The following is a 23,226-nucleotide window of genomic DNA, read 5'->3' on the forward strand; positions in this document are numbered from 1 at the left end:
CGGGGAATACAATCGTTTTCTTCCGGTGCCTCTCCTTCTCAGGCGTGGCGCTTCCATATAGAGCTCTGAGTGGCCAAGCGAGCTGGAGACTTAGACGGGGGCAGACTTCAGTGTGAGTTTCGCTGCCCTCTCCCACAGCGATCCCGGAATTAATTTTCATGCAAGAACCGCAATCCTCTGATGTGACCGACAAGGAGGCAACACACGCAGACACCATGTGGGTCAGTAATGGACATCTTCAAATCACAGTCCTTGCACCATTTGATACACCTTGGGAGCGGACATTCTGCTAAAGTCATGTCGAATTGGATAAAAGATTTCATGAAGAAAAAGGTTCTCCAACGAGAGATGCCTCAGTGCGCAGCGTGCTGAAAAAACAGAGGTACGGGGGGCAGTGACGTAGTATATGTACGATGTCTGATGTCGACGCCCGTCCCATCGAGTCAAGATGGATTGGCAGCAGAGTCGAGGTGCACCACACTCCCTGTTGAAATGTTTTCCGAGCAGCAAATGCTGGAAGGATATCTAGCTGATAAGGAATCTGTGGGAGAAAAGCAATCCATTGAAGATATTGTTGGGTTCATGCCTAAACAACCACATAATTTTATGAACTAGCCATCATGACGAGATCACATAGATCATTACAAATAAGTGGAACGGGATTTTCTTTAAAGTTAAGAACATTTGTGGCATATGCCATTTACTAAATCATTTGTTTTGGTTGACAGATCGTACTTCCATATCATGCATTGATTTGGCTTGGTGTAGAGTGTAGCAAATAAAGAGGGATTCTCTCATAAATCATGGTTATATAAAATATGACACTCACCTCGTGGTCATGATTGCGGAGACCAATACTGATCGAACGGCTTGCCCGAGACAGAACAGCTGTCATTGCATAAAGGTTAATAACAATATCAGCTACTCTTTTCAGAGCCATCTGTTCATCGACTATAGTCTACAAAGATAAATGGAAAGGAACACTATTATTGACAGACATTCAAATTCCTGAAGAAAATAAATACAAGTGGAATGGGACTTTCAGCAGGCAAATACTCCTATAACCAGGGCTGATAACATGAGACTGGAGGCAAAGTCTGTGAGCAAAGAGCCGGATGGTAAATGGAAAAATGTTATCATCTGTGTTAGTTATGCTATTTGCACAATTTATTTGAATTTATTAAATGCTTACACCTAAGTGCCATACAAAAGTTTGACAAAGTATTTTCAAAAAAATGACATGGATAAAGCAAGGAGCATGAAGAAGAATCAGACAGAAAAGGAGGACGAGAGCTTTGAGAGCAGGATAGACAGAATCAAGGGTAGAAACTGAACACAAAGACAAAGGTAAAGCATTCCAGAGAGAGTCCAAAAAAAAGAGTAACACAGAATTGCAACGAGGCACAAGGTACTTTAGTGGTTATTAAAAACAAGAAGATGAATGCAAAGAGCGAGGAGGAGACTATACAAAAATTGAAAAGGTAAGAGAGAGCAAGACCATGCAGATGCGAAAAAATAAACTTACCAGTAATGTTCTATTTATGAATTCTTCTCACACAGATTCCTTATCTTGATAGATTATCCTCTCAGCGTCAGTAGCTCAGAAAGTTATGACTGGGAGCATAGGGCATTTTGACATCGTTTCTCGACTCTCTCATATCTCAACCGTGCCACTCCTTGGACATGGCGGCGGTCTGGCCATGACTACACCCCTCTACCTCAGTTCCCCACCTCAGTTCCCCACGGTCTCACCCTTTGTGAGAAAATATCTTGTTCATGACCAGAGAGGACTGAAATACCTCATTCGTTTATTTCATCAATTAATTTTTTGGTGAGGAATGAAAGCCAATTAAGCAAAACAAGTCCCATACCAGTATGTAATGATTTTAAAACTAAAATGAAAGCATTGCCGATCTCCACTTCTCCCGACTTATTCGCATTCAACTAAGAAAAGGGGAAACCGACAAATCAATGAGCCCATCACCAGCTTTCAGGGGTAGATCGAGAGGGTAATGAGGAATCTGTGGGAAAAGAATCCATAGAAACAACATTACTGGTAAGTAATTTCACCTTCAATGGATTGCATTCTGCCAAAGATTCCTCATTATGATTGACTGCCAAAGCAGTGGCCTTAGCAGGGAGGGAATGGAAGCTAAACCAAGAAACTCTGCAGCACTGACCTTCCAAAACGGCCATCAGCACCTCGAGCTGTAGTGTTCGGCAAAAGTGTGGAACTGAGATTACGTCGCAGCCTGCCAAATGTCTTTCACCGGCACCCCTTCCTGAAGGGCCGATGAAGCCGCCACACCCCTGGTGGAGTGTACCCTTAAACCTGTCGGCACTTCCATACCCGCTCTCTGGTAGCATTCCGCTATGCATAATACAATCCAGCTGGAAAGTGTTCTGTAACCGCTCACCCAAGTCTAAACTGGGAAAAGCAACAAAGAGCTGACCATCCTTCCTGAAGGTGTTCATTCTAGCCAAGTAAAGCTTCTCCTCCTCTTTGGAAGGGGTGATGTGGTGGTAGAAAACTGGAAGCTCCACACATTGAGAAAATGTGATACGCTGAAGGCACCTTTGTTAAGAAATTCGGGCGGACTTTGAAGGACACCTTCTTACAAATCAATAGGCATGGTGGCTTACATTTCTTTTGTGCATTTTTAAAGCACTCACACAGCCCGGGGGCATCGAGGCGCTGTTACAGGAATATGTCTCGTAGTTGCATATTTATAACACGCTTAATACCTGGAGGTTTCTAAGCACGGACCTGGGGATCGAACTTGTGTTGCTTCGTGGTACCTGGTTTCCAAGGCATGCACGTTGCCGCTGAGCTATCCTCCCGGGAAGATGTAGGTTGAAATCTCGAAAAAGGATTACAGGGATGGAAGAAGGACAGAAAGAAGAGCATCAAGATAATCACAAAAGGAACCAATAGGACCAGGGGGCAGTAAATCAAAAGAAAGGCCAGAGGGGAAATACATTTCATCCTACAGCATTCCTTGCCACGCAATACATGAAAACGATTGAAGCTCACTCATCTAGCTGACGTGTTTGCCACCAAGAAGATGGTCTTCATCGTAAGGACCCTAACAGATGTAGAATGCAAAGGCTCAAAAGAAGCCGCCATCAAAAACATCAGGACCAGATACAAATCCCAAGCCGGGACAAGGAATGCTGTAGGATGAAATGTATTTCACCTTTGGCTTTCTTTTGATTTACTGCCCCCTGGTCCTATTGGTTCCTTTTGTGATTATCTTGATGCTCTTCTTCCATCCCTTTAATCCTTTTTAGAGATTTCAACCTACAGCTTTCTTCTACTCATCCCTCTGTTCCTTTACTTTCTATTCTTGACTCCTTGCCACTATTTCTGTCCGTCCCTCATGTCTCGGTCTCCCATCTCAACCTTATTTTCACTTCCTCCTTATAGACCTGTTCTGTTTCTGCCCTGCCTGTCTATTGCTCTGACCATCATCTCCTCCCTTTTCTCCACAGTTCTTCCCGCTTCGTCTCCTCACCACACTTAAACACTCAGATCTGTGCCCTTGACACTCCCTTATTTGTCTTTTCCTTTACTGGTTTTCCTTCTCGCCCCACTTTTGCATCTCTCTCCGTCAATGACCTGCATCATCGCTCTCTTCTCTTTCTTCTTCTCTTGATACTGTTCATCGGGTCTTTCCTTTCTCACCTACTCACAAACCTTCACAACCATGGCTCATGCTGCAACTTTGCTTGATGCGACAAAAACAATATATAAAAAATACAATTGGTTATTTATAACACGCTTAATACCCAAAAGGTTTCTAATCGCGGACCCGGGGATCGAAACTGTGTTGCTCTGCGTTGTCTTGCTTCCAAGTCAAGCACATTGTTCCTGAGCTATCCTCATTCACCATTTAGCGCCTGGTTTGCTTCAGTCACACTTGGACTCCAACTCTTACTTATTGTCTTCTTTTAATTCCTCTTATGATGTTGCCCTTCTCTGTGCCAAGCGTTCGTGTTTTTCTGACCTTCTTAACTCTTACTCACCACATCCTCACCGCCTTTTCCAAACCTTATCTCGTATACTTTCCCCTTCTCCTCCTGACCTTACCCTTATCTCATCACTTTCGGCTACTGATCTTGCCCCCTACTTTACCTCCAAGGTCAGCTTCTCTGCTCTGCCATTCTTCATTCCTCTGCTCCTAATGCCCCCATTTCTTCTCAATCTACTCTCATGTCTTCTTTTCTTCCAGTCTGTATCTCTGATAATGCGCTTCTGTTGTCCAAGGCTCACCCCACTTCTGCTCCTTCCGACTCCATTCCTTCACCCCAGAATCCCGAGATCTATCCCTCCTTATTGCCTTACCTTGCTTCTCTTTTTAACATCTCCCTTCTCTCCTCACTTTATCCTACATCATTCAAGCATGCTACTATTCTTCCCATCCGAAAAAAACCCTCTCTCGACCCTGCACTTCCCTCAAACTCTAAGCCAATATCTCTTTTCACTATCTTTCTAAGCTCCAGGAGCGTCTTGTTTATTCTCAGGTTTCTCCTTTTATTTCTTCTAACTCTGTTCTTCCTCGATTTCAATCTGGTTTCCGCTCCCACCCCTCCATGAAGACAGCACTAGTCTATTTGGGACTCGCTCTTATTTGAAGCACTTCTCTTTTAATTCTTCTCGATTTAACCGCCGCTTTCGCCACTGTCGACCACTCTTCTTCTTTCCTCTCTCTCTCTTCTTATGGGTTTTCTGGCTCCGTCCTTCTCTGGTTCAAACCTTACCTATATAATCGCACCCATTATGTCCCTTGGGCTGGTAAATCCTCTTCTACTTTTCCCCTTCACCATGCTGTGCCCCAAAGATCAGTTTTAGGTTCCCTCCTTTTTTCCCTTTACACTTCTTCTCTTGCCTCAATAATGTCTTCCTTTGTGTTGTCCCCCTTCTCCCCCCACCTCTATGCGTACGGCACCCAGATGTTTCTATCTTTTTCTTCCTTTTCTCCTGCTATTCAGTGCACTGCAGCTTCTTTTCTACTGGCCATCAAATATTGGATGGCCGATCAATATCTTGTTCTTAATTCTTCAAAAACCGAAGTCTGGTCCTTTCCGGCCTCCTCTACTCCCCTCACCTACCTCCTACTTGCATCTCTTTTTCCCAATCTCTTCTCTCTGTCCCTACTTCTGCTTGCAATCTTGGCGTACACTTAGATTCCTCCCTTTCTTTTTCTTGTCACATTTCCTTACTCTCATGTTCTTGCCTAGCCCACCTTTTTAACATCCGCAAGGCAAAGCTCCATCTTACCCTTCCAGGTGTAAGGAACTCATGGTGGCAATAGTAAAGACAGACACACGTGATCACAGTTCAAGAGTGTTAATTGAACTTTTGAATACGGTTGGTCTAAGTCTAAGATGGAAGCAAGCTACGACCATCAAATAATAATGCGGTCTTAGTACAGTCTTGTCAAAGTAAAGGGCCTATACTAATAAACCTATTGGCAATCTTTACTTGTAAATACAAATAGGATGGGAAACAATGTTATGATAAAGAAAAGTGTTCAGGAAATGATATGTCAGGCTATTTGAGCCGTTGGCTCCCTTCCCCACGTTTTCAGCACGGCACAAGGCAGCACACAAAAAGCTTAGCACACACTCTGGTTTCTCTGGCACAAGAATGACGTTCAAAACCTCAGCATCAGGGCCTTCTGTGCCAAAGTCTTTTCCATTCAAAGTCTCTTATTTCAGAGGGCCTGATGCTACAAACAAATACCGAAGTTCCTTTATTCTCATGATTTCACATGCACAATTTCTTGGGAGGTTCACTGTTCACCCGGGAGCCCCCTCTCCACCGGGCTCAGACCCACATTAACACAATGTTCTCAATTTTTCAGGTGTCTTTCAATCTGATTACAGTTCAAAAACAGTTCAGTTCTTCTTTACGTATATCTCACTCGTCAGTTCCCCTCAATAGGGCTTAAACCATCTTTGCTTTCCTTTCGTTACCCTCAGTCAGGCTCAAACTATGTGTAAAAAGAGTTCACCACGTTTCCCTCATTCAGGCTCAAACCTTGTGCATTAAAGTTCACTACGTTTCCCTCATTCGGGTTCAAATACAACAAAAGCAGGACTCCCTTCCCCTTGCTTTTTCGGCACCCCTCGATAAGGTTCACACCAATTATATCCTTTGTTGTCAAAGACTTTCGATTGTACGAGGCTTTCACGCTCACCTCAGTATGACCACTTTGACTTTGCTTAACGGCCTCTCCCAAGGCCTGTTGGTACTCGTAGGTTATCAAACAAAATGTTCATTTCACTATAATGTATTTCACAATAGTCTTGTACGGTTCACAGAGACTTTTGAGAAGGTAACCGCATGTTGCCGGACCACTACGCTACTATGTATTTCCTGCTTGGCAATTGTTACAATGTCTCTGCTTCTCACGCGGTTTCACAGCACACACGCAACATTTCAAAGTGTTACTGTATCTTTCAACCTTTTACGCAAACCAGCCTTTTGTGTCCCTCTTCAATCACCAATTGCATAGGATATTTTTCTTCGGCATTCCTTTTGAAGTTAAGGCTGATGTATCAACTGTATCTGACTCTTTCCAACTCAGTCGTTCACCCTGAAAGAAGAGTTGCTCATCTCTGAATACAGGCAAGGAGTGTCTCTCCCTTTTCTCTAACTCCGCTATGCGACCTTCATTATTCTGCTGATATGGCCACAACCTCCCTCGAGATGTCTGGCCATCCAGTTTCTGCATCCAGGATCGTCGCTGCCGGAAGAGAACGGGTCCTGCTCTCCTGCCGCCTTGCTCAGAGTTTGCTCTTGTGCTCCTCCTTTTAACCATGTGGGGAGAGGTAATAGTGGTCAGGTGTGTACGATTACAATTAAGTGCCTGACCCTGCCTGATCTCATTAGCGGGACAACATGAGGGTGGTTGGTGGTAGTCTTTCCTCTGTCGTAAGGTGTTTTAAAAGGGTAATCTTTACTACTCTCTTCTTTTTCACAGTACTATGTGAAAATGGGGAGGGGAAGAGGTGTGTTTGGAAATGTCCCAAAATGGTAGAAGGGTTGTGCGATTGTGGGTAACTTCAAGAAGGGGGCTACCGCATCTCGCCATCAGATGTCTCTGTTCCACTCCCCGAGGACCTCTCACTCAGGTGATCCTCCCGCACTTGTCCACCTCCAGGGTCTGGATCCAAAGGCAATGGCAAAGGATCCCCAGGGTTTGGGCAGTGAAACACCTTCTGATTTTTCACACAGTATTGACTGCCTCTCTTAGCTTTTCCAGTCTTTAATATTGCTTCTGCCTCCTTATTGGCCTCCCTGCTACCCATCTCAGACCTCTGAAGTCTATCTTCAATTCTTATATTTGTCTTTTGTTCTCTCACCTCGTGATTGGTTGCTTCCACTCTGTCCTCTCTCTGCTGGCTACCCTTTTACCCTCCCTACCCCTTACTGCTCTTCGTTGGTGTACTTTTATTCTCCCCCATACACTTCGCTCCCAATCTCTCTTTCTCTTAACCGTTTCTCACGCACCCTGTGCAAATTCTTGCATTCACTCATTTCCATTACTAGATCCTTTCCACTGTAACAGGAACAGGCTCCCACTTTCTCTTTGTTCCATTTCTTTATACCCTCTTTTTCACTATGCCCTCAATGCTCATTTGCTCTAGTTTTATTTTGGTTACTTCTGGCACTTATTCCCTTAAATTGTACCGTGTTGTGATTATATGTACAGCGATTTGTCTTAAAGCGCTTAATAAATACAAACTAAATACAAAATACAAATAAAAATACAAATATTTACAAGCACCTTCAAAAAACTGGGCAACAAGTATGGAAAAGGAACCTTGCTCCGGACTCCTCCTGAAAGGGCAGACAGAAAAGCCTTAACCATGGGCACTTAAAGTCCTTACATGGCCAATGCAAACAAAAAACTATCACATTGGAGGATTAACATGCCAAAGGGTCTGCCCCTACATCACATCACAAACTTTCTCAAGGTCTGAGTGCAGCCAGCAACACTGTCAAAACCTCATCATCCAGGCTCATCATCAGTCCCAGTCTTCATAGCTTAACCAGTCGAGAGCCACCATGCAGGTTATAATTATAATAATTATAATTGTTCTTTTATAAAACGCTTAATACCTGGGTATCGGTTTCTAAGCGTGAGATCGGGATTCAAACATGTCATGCTATGCGCTGACTTACCTCCAAGACAAACACGTTGCCCCTGAGCTATCCTCTCGGCCCAGGTTGAGAGGTCCCGGGTTTGGGTGCAGCACCCTGCCTCCCGAATGGGACAAGAGGTCTGGCATCCAAGCAAGCCGGAGAGGTGGACAAATGGGCAATTCCAGAAGGTCCGGGTGCCATGTCCTCCTCGGCCAATTTGGGGCTATTAGGATCAGTCAGGCCTAGAACCTCCTCAAGCTCCTGGAAACCCACGGGTGACATAGCAGGAATGCATAGTAGAGTTCGAAGACCCACTCTATTAGGTACACGATCCCCATTGCCCACCTTTGGGGAAATTCCCTTGAGCAGAGCAGTCTGCATTTTGCGATGTCCTGTGCCGCAAACAGTGCCACCGTCGGGGGTCCTGACTAGGAGAAGATCTGACATCACCTGCGGGCAAATGACCTGCTCGTGAGAGACCATGCTCTGCTTGCTCAGAGCGTCTTGTCAACCCATTTGTCACCCCTGGCAGATGCGCTGCAGAGACCGATATCTTGTTTTCCAGTAACCAGAACCATGGCCTCCCTGCACAGGGGAAGTGACCACACACACCCTTGCTTGCTGAGGTCAAAACGTTTTAAATTATTGAAAGAACAGGAATCTACCACCTCGCCTGACGTCGGATCTGTCTTGAAGGACGTGGCATGGTGCCAGATCATTCAAGATGCTATGGTTAATAAATTGAAGGGCATCAAAGCAAACATTCTTCAAAAGAAAGAAGTCTCCTCGTCTGACAGGAGCATGCCTTGCACAGAGCACTTTAAAAGAGGCTCTTCCATCCCACAGTAAAGTTTTTCTCCAAGCACTGTTGAGGAACTGTCAGGGGTAGTAACGCATCTTAAAACCACTCGGTGCAAAAGTGATCCTTGCTCGGCCATGATCATAAAAACCTGCACCGCCCTCCTTACTGCGATCTGCAAATATTTGAACGCATCACTTGTTGAGTGTCACGTCACTCCAATTCTAAAAAAAAAAAACATGTTTACCGGTGGATGAACCATTAAACTATAGGCCCAACACCAATACGCCTTTTCTTCTGAAAATCCTTCACCAAGTTGCATATGGGCAAACTGCCCAACAATTAAATAAATACCCTGCGTTATTAGAATTGAAATCCAGACTCCTGAATAGAATGGACAAGGGGCTAGTATCTATGCTCATGCTTTTGGACTTATCGGCCGCGTTTGACCTGGCAGACCATGTTACACTAGTCTCAAAGTTAGAGGAAGTGGCCCATTCTCTCCAGCTGCTACGCGCTGGTTCTCCGCATCCCTCACCAACAGAGAAAGTAGATTCTGCTCGGAGATGGCAGACTAAGCCTCAATTCCAGTGGAATACGGTGTACCACAGGGGGCTTGTATATTCCCCCGTATAACATTTTTATGGTGCCGTTTTTTCAACTGCTGGAGCAGGAAGGGATCTTAATCACTAACTATGCAGATGATACGCAGTGTGTTGTCCCCTTAGTGGTTTCTCATGAACAAGATGAAGAGGAACTGAACAGGGTTTATGCGCTTATTGAGAAATGGATGTTATGGAATGACCTGGCGCTGAATAGGTCAAAGACCGATTTATTGATTGTCAGATCGCAGCCTATGCTACATGAGTACGAATTTCGGTTGGATGATATTGTATGAAAATATGTGCTCTGTAAAGCGCTTTGGATTAAGGCACTATGTAAATAACACATCATTATCATCATTATGCGATCTAGACATGACTCAGCTGATGTCTTCCTATTGGGTGACGTTCTGATAAACCCCCTCAAGAAGGTAAAAACGCTGGGTGTCACTTAAGACCAGATCCTCTCTATGAAAGGCCACGGAGGGAGTCTGGTCTCTGTGGCTGCATATTATAACAAACTTCTTACTCATTTAAGACCTTTGATAACCCAGGACAATGCAGAGACTATAGCAAAAGCTACAATTTGTGCTAAATTGGATTGTTGTAGCCTGCTAGCTGGGCTTAGTAAGTTAGAAACAAGTAGAGTGCAAATAATTCAAAATGGCACGGTTATGGAGGTTATGCCCTCTCCAGACGTGACCATGTCTCGGAGGCGAAAAGAGCTCTGCATTGGCTCCCGGTGGACACCAGAATACGTTTTCGCCTCCTCGTGATTACTTTCAAATGCATTCTTGGCACTATGCCCAGTTATTTGCAGATGTTTATTCAGGAAAAGACTGCGTATAGATCTCTCAGATCTAATAATCAAAAACTACTCATGATCCTGAGATGCGGAACAAGGAAGTCAGAAAAAGGAGCATTCTGCTTTGCTGCTCCTAAGGCGCGGAACGATCTTCCCCCTGACCTCAGACTCCAAGACAAGCTTGAACCCTTCAAGTGAAGGTTAAAAAAGTGGCTGTTTGCCTCACCTCTATTCTGCTTTTTTCTGCTGGTTCCTACTTGTCGCTGGCTGGAAATGTACTCTTTGAGCTTTGTTGTTTATCAGCACCCTCATGCCTACGTGTTCAAGGTTGCGCTATACAATTAAAGTAAAGAAAAGATAATAGATGGTCACTGTGTTGTCCGTTAACACCAGAACATGCTTCCCCCGGAAAGATGGCTCAAAATCTGACAGTGCTAGTCTGACTACTCACAGCTCCAGCAGATTGATGCAACAGCAACTCCCCCTTCAAGGAACAATGACAATTCACCTATAGATTCCTGCAATGGGCACCCTACCTGGACGTCTGGCCATGGTGCCCAGAAGGCTCGCCTGCCAACTCGATGGCCTAGTTGTTCTACCAGGTTAGGTCGCCGGCAAAAGACCCAGATACCTGGATGACATCCGCCATCTCGACTACCTCGTCAGCAGGAAAGGCCTTCCCCTTACGAGTGTCCAGGAGTGCTTCGATGAACTGGAGCTTCTGCGCCAGAGTAATGTGTGACTTCTGCAAGTTCAGGGTGAAGCCCAGGCCGTGCAGCAGTGAGCAGATTTCCTTCAGGCGCCTCGAAACCTGCTCGGGGAATCAACCTCAGATCAGCCAGTCATCTAAGTTTGGGACTACAAAGACTTGAATCTCCTGAGATGACCAACTACTACTGCCATCAGCTCGGTGAATACCCTGTGTGCCGATGTGAGGCCAAAAGGGAACACTTTGAACTGATAATGTGTGCCTCCAGTGCCGAGCATCAAGAACCGCCTGTGCTTTGGGTGGATTGGCACATGGAAATAGGTGTCCTGAAGGTCCAATGGCACCAGCCAGTCCTGGGATTGCAGAGCCTGGAGAATTTCTTTCAAATCCACCATTCTGAACATGGACTTCCTCAGGAACATGAGCACAGGTAGTATAGCTCAGTGGCAGCACGCTTGCTTTGGAAGCAAGATGACGCAGAGCAACACAGGTTCAATTCCCGGTTCTACACTAAGAAACCTCTTCGGTATTACATGCGTTATAAATAACCAATTATACAACATGTTCAAGGCCCGGTGGTCCAAGATGGGATGAGTACTCCCACATTCACTGGAACCAGGAAGTTGCAAGAGTATTAGACCATACAGCTTTCCCTGGCCGGTACCTTCTCTACTGTGTCCATCAGTAGAAGAGCTTGCAGTTCTGGCTGCTGAGGGAGAAGTTGCTGCCTGTCCAGGGGTCATCTGAGGATGGGTAAACAGTACGCTAGTTCCACCAACTGGCTGAGCCAGGAGACAGAGGTGATCTCGTTCCACTTCTCCAAGAAGCCGAAAACTCTCCCTCCAACGGGAGAACCCTAAGGGGAGAACTCAAATAGGTATTTGTGTTACCGGTGCTGCCAACTTCGAGGATACAGCCAACTGACCCTTCAACACGCCTCTACCCCTGCCGTGGAGCAAGAATCAACATTTCCCTGGTTTGGCCTGTGGCAGCTGTGTTCTCCTCGCAAAGGTGGTGTAGCATCTGGAACCCATTCCCCTCGAGCTAAAGGAGAAAGTCTGCTTGGCTGGCTGCTGAAGCATCAAACCTAACAACTTATCTGCAAGCTTGAAATGCTTAAATTTTTCCAAAGACTCAGTAGCTTACGTCCAACCAGGTGCTTTTCATCTTATACAAAGTCAAGGAGTTTCGCCTGAGCATTTGGTGAAAATGCGGAACTCCGAAAATATGAGGCTCAACACAGCACTGACGACATGCCCATTGAACTCCATAGGCAATCTGGGGCGTCAGGGCCGGCCTGGAGTGCCTGGCATGCCGTCTCATTGCCATCCTTCACTATATCCAGGAAACCATCCCTGAACTCCCCATTGGGGAAATGGTTGGCTGTGTAAGGAAGGCATGGTATCAACAGTCAGACAGTCACAAGTGACCAAAGTTCAAGGGTGTTTATTGAACTTCAAAACAGGTTTGATAAACGCCCATCTAATCCTAAATCTACAGATGGGAGCAAGCTACAACTATCAAATAAGAATTATACAGTCCTAGTGGTGACTTATCAAAATAAAAGGGCCTATGCTAATAAACCAATTGTCAATCCTTACCTCTAAATACAAATAGTGTGGGAAACAGTGTTACGAAAAAGAAAGAAGTGTTCACAAAATGATATGTCAGGATGTTCAGGCCGTTTGCCGCCCCTACCCCACATTTTCAGCACGGATACAAAAGCGATGGCCGTGTCCTGGCTACCTGGATGACAGATCCCAGGGGGACTAGCGGGTGAGACACCTTCAGGTTTCTCACAGCTGCCTCTGAAATAGTCCTCCAAAGGACATGCATGTTTTTGGGGAATCCACAGGCAGCTTTAAATTGCCTTTAACGCCATGCTCCCTGAAGCAAAAACTTTCTTGAACAAAGAGTCAATCTTCTTAGACTCCCTGTCGGTAGGGAGATTGGAGGTCGAGGTCGGAGGCCTTCAGTTAACAATTGCAGTCTGCCACACTATCCCCTCAGGGCCCAGGTGCGTCTGTAGGAAAGGTTGCTCGCCCCTAGCGGCTTGTATTTTTTATAAACTCCTAGTCGACCACCAGCATCGAGCACGGGCGGTGCCACAATCGCATTTCTGGATCCGCTTTGGCAATGTTGAACAGCAACGCTATTTCTGATTGTGGCCCCTTGTTGAGTATATCCGTCAGTTCATAGTGCTGGAGCGGTACCAAGGGGCGGGGGACATCACAGTATAAGCAAAGAAGGCCAGTCTGGCAGTGTAGGCTACTGGAGAAGGAGCCGGAAAAGGGCTGGTGAGCTGCTGGAAGTTGAGGAGGTTCTGGGAGCGTTTGGAGAGGTGAGGGGGAGGAGACGGAACAATTGGCTTCCCCATCCTGCCACAAATAAGAGATTTATATCTCTGAAAAATCTATGGAGAATGAAAGGAATTCCCCTCACAACTGTGCACAGAGACAAAATGAGTAACAGAGGTCATGGGGCTTGATGTGTGTACTGACGCAAATGTCACGTCCAGACGGATGGTAAGGGCACTGATAGACCTTGATGTCAACACTGCACTGCACACCCCGACGGTGAAAGGTTTCTGAAAATTGCTGCTGCACAAAGAGATCCAAGATATGGAATCCGTGCAAGGAACATCCATCAGAAAGAACAGTACCAGAGTCAAATAATTTGTTCTTCTAATGGATTGAGCCCTCCCACTGATTACTCATCTTAGTTAAGCTCCCATAGCAGTACCTCATTCCCATGAGAAAGAAGGAAAACCGTGAACTCCCAGGCTGGATGAGCACAAAGCGTTTTGTTAGACTGACATGCCAAAGCAGGCAACCTGGCCTGACAGCTTATCTAAACAACAGTGCTTTGTAAATGTGTGCAGTGATGACCATGTCACTGCATGACACATTTCTATAGTTGGAACTCCTCTTGGGTGCACTGAAGAGGCAGACACTCCTCTGATGAAGTGGGCCCTAAAACCGTCTGGAATTTCTTTGCCCAAGATGGTGTAGCACTCAGTCCATCTGGACTGTTTTGACATGCCTTTCACTATTCTGGGTCTGGCATAGCAGACAAATAGCTGATAATCAGTTCTAAACTGACTGGATACTAGACGCTTAGAGCCTTTTGGGATCAAGTCTATCCAACTACTCCCTCTTCCTTGGAATGGTGAGTAGGGTGGTAAAAATGTGATAAATTGATTTTCTGAGTGAGCTGAAATTCTGATACCACTTTATGGAGCAAGGAAGGGCACACTCTTAGCACCACCTTGTCCATTGAAAAAACTGTGAAAGGTGGTTTACCAGAAAGTGCGTGTAGCTCGCTTACTCTGCAAGCAGAGGTGATTGCCACTAGAAAAATGGTTTCCCAAGTAAGTAATTTAAGTGGACAGAAGAGCATCGGTTTGTACAGAGCTTCCATCAAAAAGGTGAGGAACAATTTAGATCCCAAGCCTACAACACAAAGGGCGGTGTTAGGGGTGAGGTACTTACCAGCCCTTTTAGAAATTGTAACCCTATGGTGAAATAGGAGCCCGCCAAAATATCCTTTTATTTATTTATTTTTTACATTTGTTAAACGCCCAGACCCTTAGGTATCACGGCATTGCTACAGACATCTTATGGTAAAAACAACATTATTATAATTTACATAAACCAATACTGATACAAAGATTAACATAGGTATTTGCAATGCATGGTTACTTTCAATAATTACACTTTCTAATATTGGTCTAGCCCGGGGAGGCCTCGGTCAGGACCTGTGGCAGGTGGAGGTTTTCTAGGATGTATGGGATAGCTAGTATTGGTTAAAGAGCCAGGTTTTTAGTAATTTTTTGAAACATTGGAAAGATTCTTCACTTTTAATGTTAACTGGAAGCTCATTCCAAATTTTCGGGGCCATGACTAAGACGCTCCTGCCTCCTACTCTGGAGCTTTTGAACCGGGGACAGCAAGGAGCGGTTCTGTGTTGGATCTGAGCGTTCTCTTGGATTCTTTTTTGCTTATTTAGTTATTTAGGTAAATGAGAGCTTTACTGGCGAGGCATTTGTGGTTGATACACAGGGCTTTATAATTCTTGCCTTAATAGGTAGCCAGTGTGTCTCCCTCCTGATGTTAGAGATATGGTCAGACTTCTTGATTCCTAGGGCTGCACGTAGCACTTTGTTTTGCATTAAATGTAATTTCCCTAGGTTGGCATTGGAAGTTCCTACTAGGAATATGTTACAGTAGTCCAGCTTAGATAAAATTAACGCGCTTGCTAATGTGATGCAGTTAATAGGCGAGAGGTACTGGCGACTCAATGCAATCAATTTAGAGGTGTAGGATGTGGAAGCTGATAAAGCGCTCATTTGTCTACTCATTGTAAGGTTAGCATCCAAATAAACTCCTAGGGTTTTGACCTGTTTTGATACAGGGATCCGGGAGCCATGAATATTAATGGCTGAGTAGTCCGAATGGAGTGCGCTGATTTTGTTTTGGGAGCCCACAATGAGAATTTCAGTTTTCTCATTGTTAAGGCAGAGGCTATTCAGCGCCATCCAATTTTGGATTATTGCATGTCTTATTGATAGCCAAGGTATCCTGGTCATAGTCCCCTGAGATCGGGATGAGTATCTGGGTGTCATCTGCGAAATTCGTGTAGATGACACCCATTGCATCAAGCGCAGAGAAGAGGAGCTTTGTGTATGCATTATATAACGTGGGCGAGAGACAGGACCCTTGGGGTACCCCGATGGGGACTGGTATGGGATCGGCCGCCTCTTTACCAATGCTTACTCTAGATGTGTGTTCAGCTAGAAAGGATTTCCCCCACAGGGGGGCATTGTTAGAAAAGCAGAAATCCTTGGCTAGCGTGGCACAGTTTATCATGGTCCACCAGATCGAAAGCTGCAGAAAGATCTAATAGTAGTAGTATGCAGAGGTTTCCTCAGACCCGAAGGTGTCTATCTGGATTTTCAGATCCAGGAGAGCCGTTTCTGTGCTGTGGTTGGGCCTGAATCCAGATTGTCCATCTCCGAGTAGTTGGTTCTGTTCAAGATGGGATTGAATTTGATTGTATACTATTTTGTCAATAATCTTGATCAGAATCGTTACTTTTGATCATGTTTACCTGTAATCCTTGCTGGGCTAGATGCAAAAGAAAAGAGTACTTCTGTGGCATTGCAGAAGTATGGGCCCAAGTCTTTGGCCCTGCGCCAGCTGCACATTTCTTTCATCGGCAGTGGTAAAAAGCCTTTGTCGCTTCTTGACGAAAGCACCACCTCCATGACATATTCGGGGAGATCCCAGTCTCTATATAGCAACCTCTCAGTAGCCAAGCATCAAGATTGAGGGTGTTGATATTGGGATGGAGAACAAAGCCTTTTTGTGAAAGTAATTCCACTCTCTGAGGAAGGTGTCATGGAGGGCAGATGACCATGTAATGTAATGCAATGTAATATGGCATTTGTACAGCGCCTATTCCCATTGGTATGGTCTCAAAGCGATGTAGGTGAATGCCTGAGGGAGGGCCAATTCTTCAATGCCCTGTGATCGAGAGCGCTGCAAGCTGAACATGTGTCCCAGTGGTGGTCAGGCCCCAAAACACTTGAGACAGTGTATGGGGGTCCACAGCCAGGAAAGAGCGGTTGAATGATGCACATCTCGTGATTCCTCCTGCAGCAGACATGTACCGGGGAAGGCGGGGCACCAAAGGGAAGTTAAATAAGATTGAAAAAACAAACCAGGAAATAAGCGAAAAGCTAAAAAAGTTGCTGCGCTGGCTGTCCGGTCCGACACCGTCCGTGCGGAAAAAAGGACTGGGGTGAGGTGCCGGAGAGCGGGGCCTCAGCGGGGCATTCCCACGCCCGTGACCGCAGCGCACACACTATACTAAATTTAAAGGAGAAGCTCAATTTTTCGCTGCCAAAGCAAAAATGTTGGGAGATGCCCACAAAAATTGAGAAAAGGGGACGGGACGCAGTAGTACATGCATGGCTGGAGGCGGAATTGTAGGCCTGGGGCATACCAGATTCATTATTAGCGATTCCGATTCACTTACACAGGGGCTCAGTCTTGCAGGTCAGATTGAGCAGGCAGGGGACCTTGTCTCAAGAGTTTTGTACCCAAGGGGGCTGAGAAAAGGCTCTGTGTAGGCCCACTGCTTGTCCAATCTCTACCTGGCTGATTTAGGTGAAGGTTTGAGTGATGTGAGCTTTGTTTTGCCTAGGGTGGGGGAGATGCGGGCTTCACACCTGACTTAAGAGGATAATGTCATCCTGCTAGATAGAACACAGATCGGAACTACAGAGATTGGCAAGTGCTTTAGAAGACTATGCAGATTTAAACAAAATAGTCATTAATTGCGCAAAAACGAAAGTGTTAAGATTCTGCATAAATATTAAAAAGCCAATGGGTTTCGTGTGGTCACTGTAAAGAACATGTTTCAAAACTGAGTCTCACTTATTTGGGTTTTGTCATAGATTCTGGGCCAAATTTACTAAAGATCAAAGCAGCGCAATTGGCAGCTCAGATGAAGTCTCCTTGTGCAGCACTGTAGATTTTAACTGGTGCCAGTTTTAGATTGCTATAGACAAAGTAATTCCATAGCTCATGAATGGAGTTGAAATTGCTGCTTTATTTCGGGGATTAGACTGGGATAGGGTTGAGGCAATTATATGGAGGAAGGCCTTAACCCTACCTGCCTGATGATCGCAGTTTTACGTTTAGAGCTGGGTCTATCCTCTTTGTCCTACATTCTTAAATGGAAAATATTATCTAAGTACAGATTACTATTAAGTCCACTTCAGGACACACTGCGTTGATTTGGGAGCCACAATGGTCAGTGGAAATTGCCCCCCCACTTCCTTGCCTTTAGCAGACCTAATTTTGAGTGGCTGCGGAGCACGGTCTGATCTATTGGTAGCAAATCCAGGGCTAGTTAAGAAAAGGTTAAAGGGATCTGATTGGTGTCAGACGATACAGACAGTGAATACCTACACATTATACAGAAGCCTTTGTCCCCGCGATAAGCCGTTGGGTTACTTACAACTTTATTTGAGGAAGTTCCCTAACCAATAATGGGGGGGAGAATTCCTTAGATTAAGATTACATTTATTGTCAACTAGTGAGATCCGAATTATTAGGGAATGTAGGGGAAAGAAGGATTTGGAAGGTGTGGGAACTGTGTTATGCAATTCCCCAAAAACGATAAAAAGTAGAGAACACATCTTGATTTAATGTGGGGCATTGCAAGCACAGTGGCCGACTTTTCTGTATACATTTTTATGGAACCCAGACTTTATAAACACCAGAGATATTTTCTATAGATTGGCCATTGGCGAGGAAATGCTTCCAACGATAGCAACATTAAAATTGCTGCCATTAGCAGGGATAATAAATATCTCGTAGAGGTCAGTGGCTTGTCGCTTTTGTAAAATTGTAGATTCTGTTTTGGCTTAAAGGTGATTAGGTGAATATATACGAAATTGCTCCAATAAATTGGCACAGAAATGATAGGCAAAGGCCATACTTCGGAGGAAGCTATTCATCATGATAAAACATATTGTACTGTAATGAGGCCTGTAATACCGAAACTGCATATTTCTTCATTTTCACACTTTCTTGCTGCGTATTTGTACAGAAGGGGGTCATGACTAACTGCATTGAAAATAATTTTTTAATTGGTATAGGTAGAACAACATTTTGCATATTTGTATACTTTGCATAATGTATATTAGCGATTGTTGTGGGAAAAGGTTTTAGGTATTCTACAACATGTTTTTGTAGGGATGTATTTTAGATTGATTTTAAACATCAGATTTAGATAATTATTTGAGAGAGTATGTAACCTAAGGAAGAGGAGAGGAAAACAAAAAAAGAAAAAAAGCTTTAAATTTTCTTTTCTTCAATGTGCATTTATCTAATCTTATGTACTGTATAGGCTGTTGTGATTGTATATATGTGATGTGTAAGGGTAACTGGTTTCAACCAGAATCACAATAAAGAAATAATAATAATAATGATGATGAATGTATGGCTTTTTCCCCAATTTATCTTGAGACCGGTGTACTTTCAAATTCCTTTTATAATGGCCATAGCCCTGGGTGTACAAACTACAGGGTTCTTAGGGTACATCAGAATGTCGTCAGTGTAGAGCGATATTCTTTCTTAATTCCCCCCTGCCATTCAAATCCCTCTAGGGCCCAATCCTGGTGAACCACTCCACTAGAGGCTCGAGTGCCATCCCAAATAGAATGGGTGACATGGGGCTCCCATGTCTAGTCTCCCTTTCCAAGGCAACGCTGTGTGATAGGGTACCATTAACTTTAACTCTTGCTGTGGGTTTATTAGGTTAATCACTACCTGATGGTGCACAAGGAACAGAGAGAATCCATGTCATACTGTTCACAAATTCTCTATTAACTTACACTTCGTATTTGCTGAACTAGAGATGCTAACCTGACCCAGACACATTTTTCATATCATTGAACAAATTACTTATCTCTCGGTAACTGTCTTTGTGATGTATTCGTTTTTCCTCCCAAAGTCGCCCCATCTTAAAAATATCTCCCATGGCCAGCTGTTCTCAAACAATTTCAGCTACAAGAAGGAACCATAAGGCTCTGCATCAGCTCATCTTTACTTAGTTGGGCAACCAGGGCACTATATAGAGGAATTGAAGAGGACAAACTACCTAGACAGTCTGGTTAGTCACAGCCCTGCTCACACATGCTCCAGTGTTATCAATGAAAAGCTAGTCATTTTTTCAGAAAGTTGCTTAGAGTAGCTGGGGGCCCTATTGGGGTCCCAATAGTAAAATCTCTCCACAACCTTAGATGAAAATTAATAGTCTGTGAGCAATAGAAACTGACATGACCCTGCGAAGAAAGGTTGGGCTCACCCTCACAGCCACTTTTACATTAGAAAAGATACATTACTGAGATCTGTCTAACCGCCTAGCAATGGCAACCAGGAAGACCATCTCAATATATCCCACCCAGAAACAATACAATGGCATGATAGAAACATATTATACGCTGTAAAAACAGAATAACAGAAGGGATATAAAAGAAAACGTTTTGTTTGAGGGCTCTCTTAAAGATCGAAATAGCTGCAGGGATCTGCTCCAGAGTGCAAATATGTAGGCCCAGCTGGGCCAAAGAGAGCAGAAAAATCAGAACAGAAGAGGTCAGACAAAGCGTGCAGACCTTTCTCCCAGCACTTATCTGCAAAGGTATGAGAACTACAGGCATAGAGAGCCTTGGTGGCACGCCTCCTGGCAGAAAAGGAGTAGATCCAGAACATTGCCCTACACATCACACTCCTTATACTTCAGCCTCATAGCAGTCAAGCATGAATGTTGAGGCTGCTGAGGCTATGGTGAAGTAACTGTATCTCTAAGAGGGAATATAAGTCCACCCTCAGTAGCATGTGCCAGGGAGGACAGTTTGACATGTCCAGAAGTGCCAGGTAGCATGTCCTCAAAACGCAATCTGGAGCGATCAGGAACGTTGTTGAATTGAATGTCTGCAGTTTCCCGAGAACCAGCAGAATGACAGGAATTGGTGGGAATGCATCCAGGAGATCAAACTTCGACTCGACAGTCCCCCCAGACCACCCCGTGGGGAAATTCACTGCAGCAGAACGGTTCCTAGTGACAGTCAAAGTTTCAAATACAAAAAGTTCTGACAAAAAAGTGTCGAAAATAAAGTTTTGAGTTTCTTTTTGGGGGGGGAAGGGTCATCCCTCAAACTCCCATTTTCTTCTTTTTAAAACACTTATTTATCTATACTAAATTACAATAAACCCTTTAATATTAAATAAATTCCAAACTTTTTTTTTGTTGACACTTTTGTGTCTGAACCTTTGACATTCGAAACTAATGTTTCGAAACTTTGACTGGACACCGAGCAGAATAACTCAGACATCTGGTTAACTTGCCCTGTCCAACCAGGGGTGCACCAAAACACAAAGATCTTGTTGAGAATTTGCTGCCAGAGCTCTCACTTGTGGGAGACTGAGGTCTACCTGTTTAAGGTATCTGCAATCACGTTCTCCATTCTGACAGATCTTCCCACCGATGAATCGCATTGTTGCACTAAGCCAGCAATCCCATGCAGCCTTGATTGTTGAAGTAATGCATGGTCACTGTGGCTGTGTCGGGTTCGAGACACACCTGCCCCCAACTGAAATGAAGGAAAGCATTCACGGCAAGCTTGATGGCCTGCATCTCTAGCAGATTGAGGTGTTCCCTTGCCTCAATAGGGGACCACAGCCCATGGACTATCAGATCATCCTGGTGAGTGATTCAAACCTTAAGAGACACAACCGTGGCAAACATTAAGTAAGGCTTCGTTTGTGTCAAAGGTCTGTTGGGCCCTTAGGTGTCAATGTTGCTGTTTCGACCAAAGAATTATATACATTTAATTGCGCTTTGATACAACGGTTGAAGGTCAGGCAAGTAGATGAAACACTTTACTCTTATCGCTTGCTGGCAGAGCAGCTACTATAAAGACTATAAAGGCGATAATACTAGCTAAACGTTTATTTTTACTCAACACATTCCCAATAGCTCTTTCACATATCTTTTTCAGGAAACTCAAGAAGATCCTATCATGCCTATCATGGGAAGCGATGATCCTATGACAAGGGTGCCCGATTTCTATTCTTATTACTTAATGTTGTTAGCCCACTTTGACCATTACAGGTTCCATGGAGAAGCTGAATGTCCACACACAAATGCCAAATGGGAAGTAGCATTGGCCCTTGCACTGGTCACCTTTCTTCTGGGTATTACATATAGTGTTCCTACGCAGGGTTAAAATGGTCAGGGCTACACAATGGATTTGGCGGGGGAAAAAGTGCAAAAACATGTGACAAATGTATGCTGTCACCAGTTCTTGGAAAATGGATGTCGTTAGAGGTGGGAGTTTTTGATAGATCCAGCTATATAAGGGGCTTGAAGTAATGAATGAATCACCACATAGAATCATCCATGGTGGAGGCATCATTCCTTACTTTCACTATGCTCTAACAAATCCACTTTTTTGATGATATCAGAATATCATTGAGTGCATAATACTCACTATTACAATGTCATTGAATACATAATACCCCTGCGGTCCTGGTGGTCGGATTTTCCACAGCTCCCTTTAACATGTTATATTGTTCATATTGTGACTACTACAATATTGAGCTGTCATTGTACATCTTTGTTATATAGATAGTTCATGACAGATGTTAAATATTCTGATAAAAAGGCAATGCACAGATGGAACATTGATTAGATGAACCAATGAATGTTCAGGAATGGTACATATTGCCTCTTTGCAGAGAACCACATTGTTCGGACCTAGACCTTTGCTTATAAATTTTAAATATATGCATCAAGTATACTACACCTTTAGGAGACTACACAAGCTGGATTGTTATAGGCCAAATTGTTGTCCGACATATCGAGCTGACCATGTAGATTTTATGCACGTGGTTGTGCATGCATTTTAAGAGATTTTGTGCTGGATACTCTGACTAAATTTGCAAAGACTGACCCCCCCTTTTCTCTGGTCAGATGTTTAGTCGAATACAAAGTTCATGTGTGCAGATGTTTTAGCGAGACGTAAAATTGCTATGTGCTGGATGTGAAGATCCCTTCGGCAGTCAAACGATTGGTTTAATGATTTGATATAGGTCAAAAAGTTGAAAAGCAATTTTTTAGCTTATATAGGCTACAGATCATCCCATTGACATGATGGAGTTCAACCTGCTCATTGCTGCTCTTAAATCTAACCGTCAAGGTCTGAAGTCTGCCGACTCTCTTGTGCAGGAGCAAAATGCACCCAAACTCCCCATAGAAGTTTACAACAAGCCATAAATAGCACCATGTGATGTTGTGGTACTCCTACGAGGGTCTGGATAATTTCTAAGTGGATGCGTAGGAGGAAGCAAGGAGTGCTATGAAAACTGGGAAAAATAGTTAGGGATACGTTTTATGGTAGGTATGGGAAAGGTTGTTGTGCCTCGACTCATGCTGGAGGGTCAGTTGACCAACCTATCACAAGGCTCTGTCTTGCACACGTGTTGGCCAACTGCATTCACACATACATGCATCACACATTGTAGTTCTCTAGTTAGGTTACATTGTTTTAGTAAGCACATTAGTATTCAGAATCCAATATAA

General features: G+C 44.2%; 1 protein-coding gene across 3 annotated transcripts in view; it reads right to left on the reverse strand.

Annotated features, from left to right (window-relative positions):
* ACAD9 (acyl-CoA dehydrogenase family member 9) overlaps nucleotides 1–23,226 on the reverse strand; it is a 1,303,923-nt gene that overhangs the window by 119,816 nt on the left and 1,160,881 nt on the right. For all 3 annotated transcript variants that reach the window (XM_069643962.1, XM_069643964.1, XM_069643963.1), the window contains one exon: nucleotides 830–958. In XM_069643962.1, the coding sequence (XP_069500063.1) occupies nucleotides 830–958 (129 nt within the window). The remainder of the gene's footprint in view (nucleotides 1–829; nucleotides 959–23,226) is intronic.

Source organism: Ambystoma mexicanum, chromosome 2p (genome assembly GCF_040938575.1).
Source record: "Ambystoma mexicanum isolate Mex_15411 chromosome 2p, UKY_AmexF1_1, whole genome shotgun sequence".
Classification (NCBI taxonomy): Eukaryota; Metazoa; Chordata; class Amphibia; order Caudata; family Ambystomatidae; genus Ambystoma; species Ambystoma mexicanum.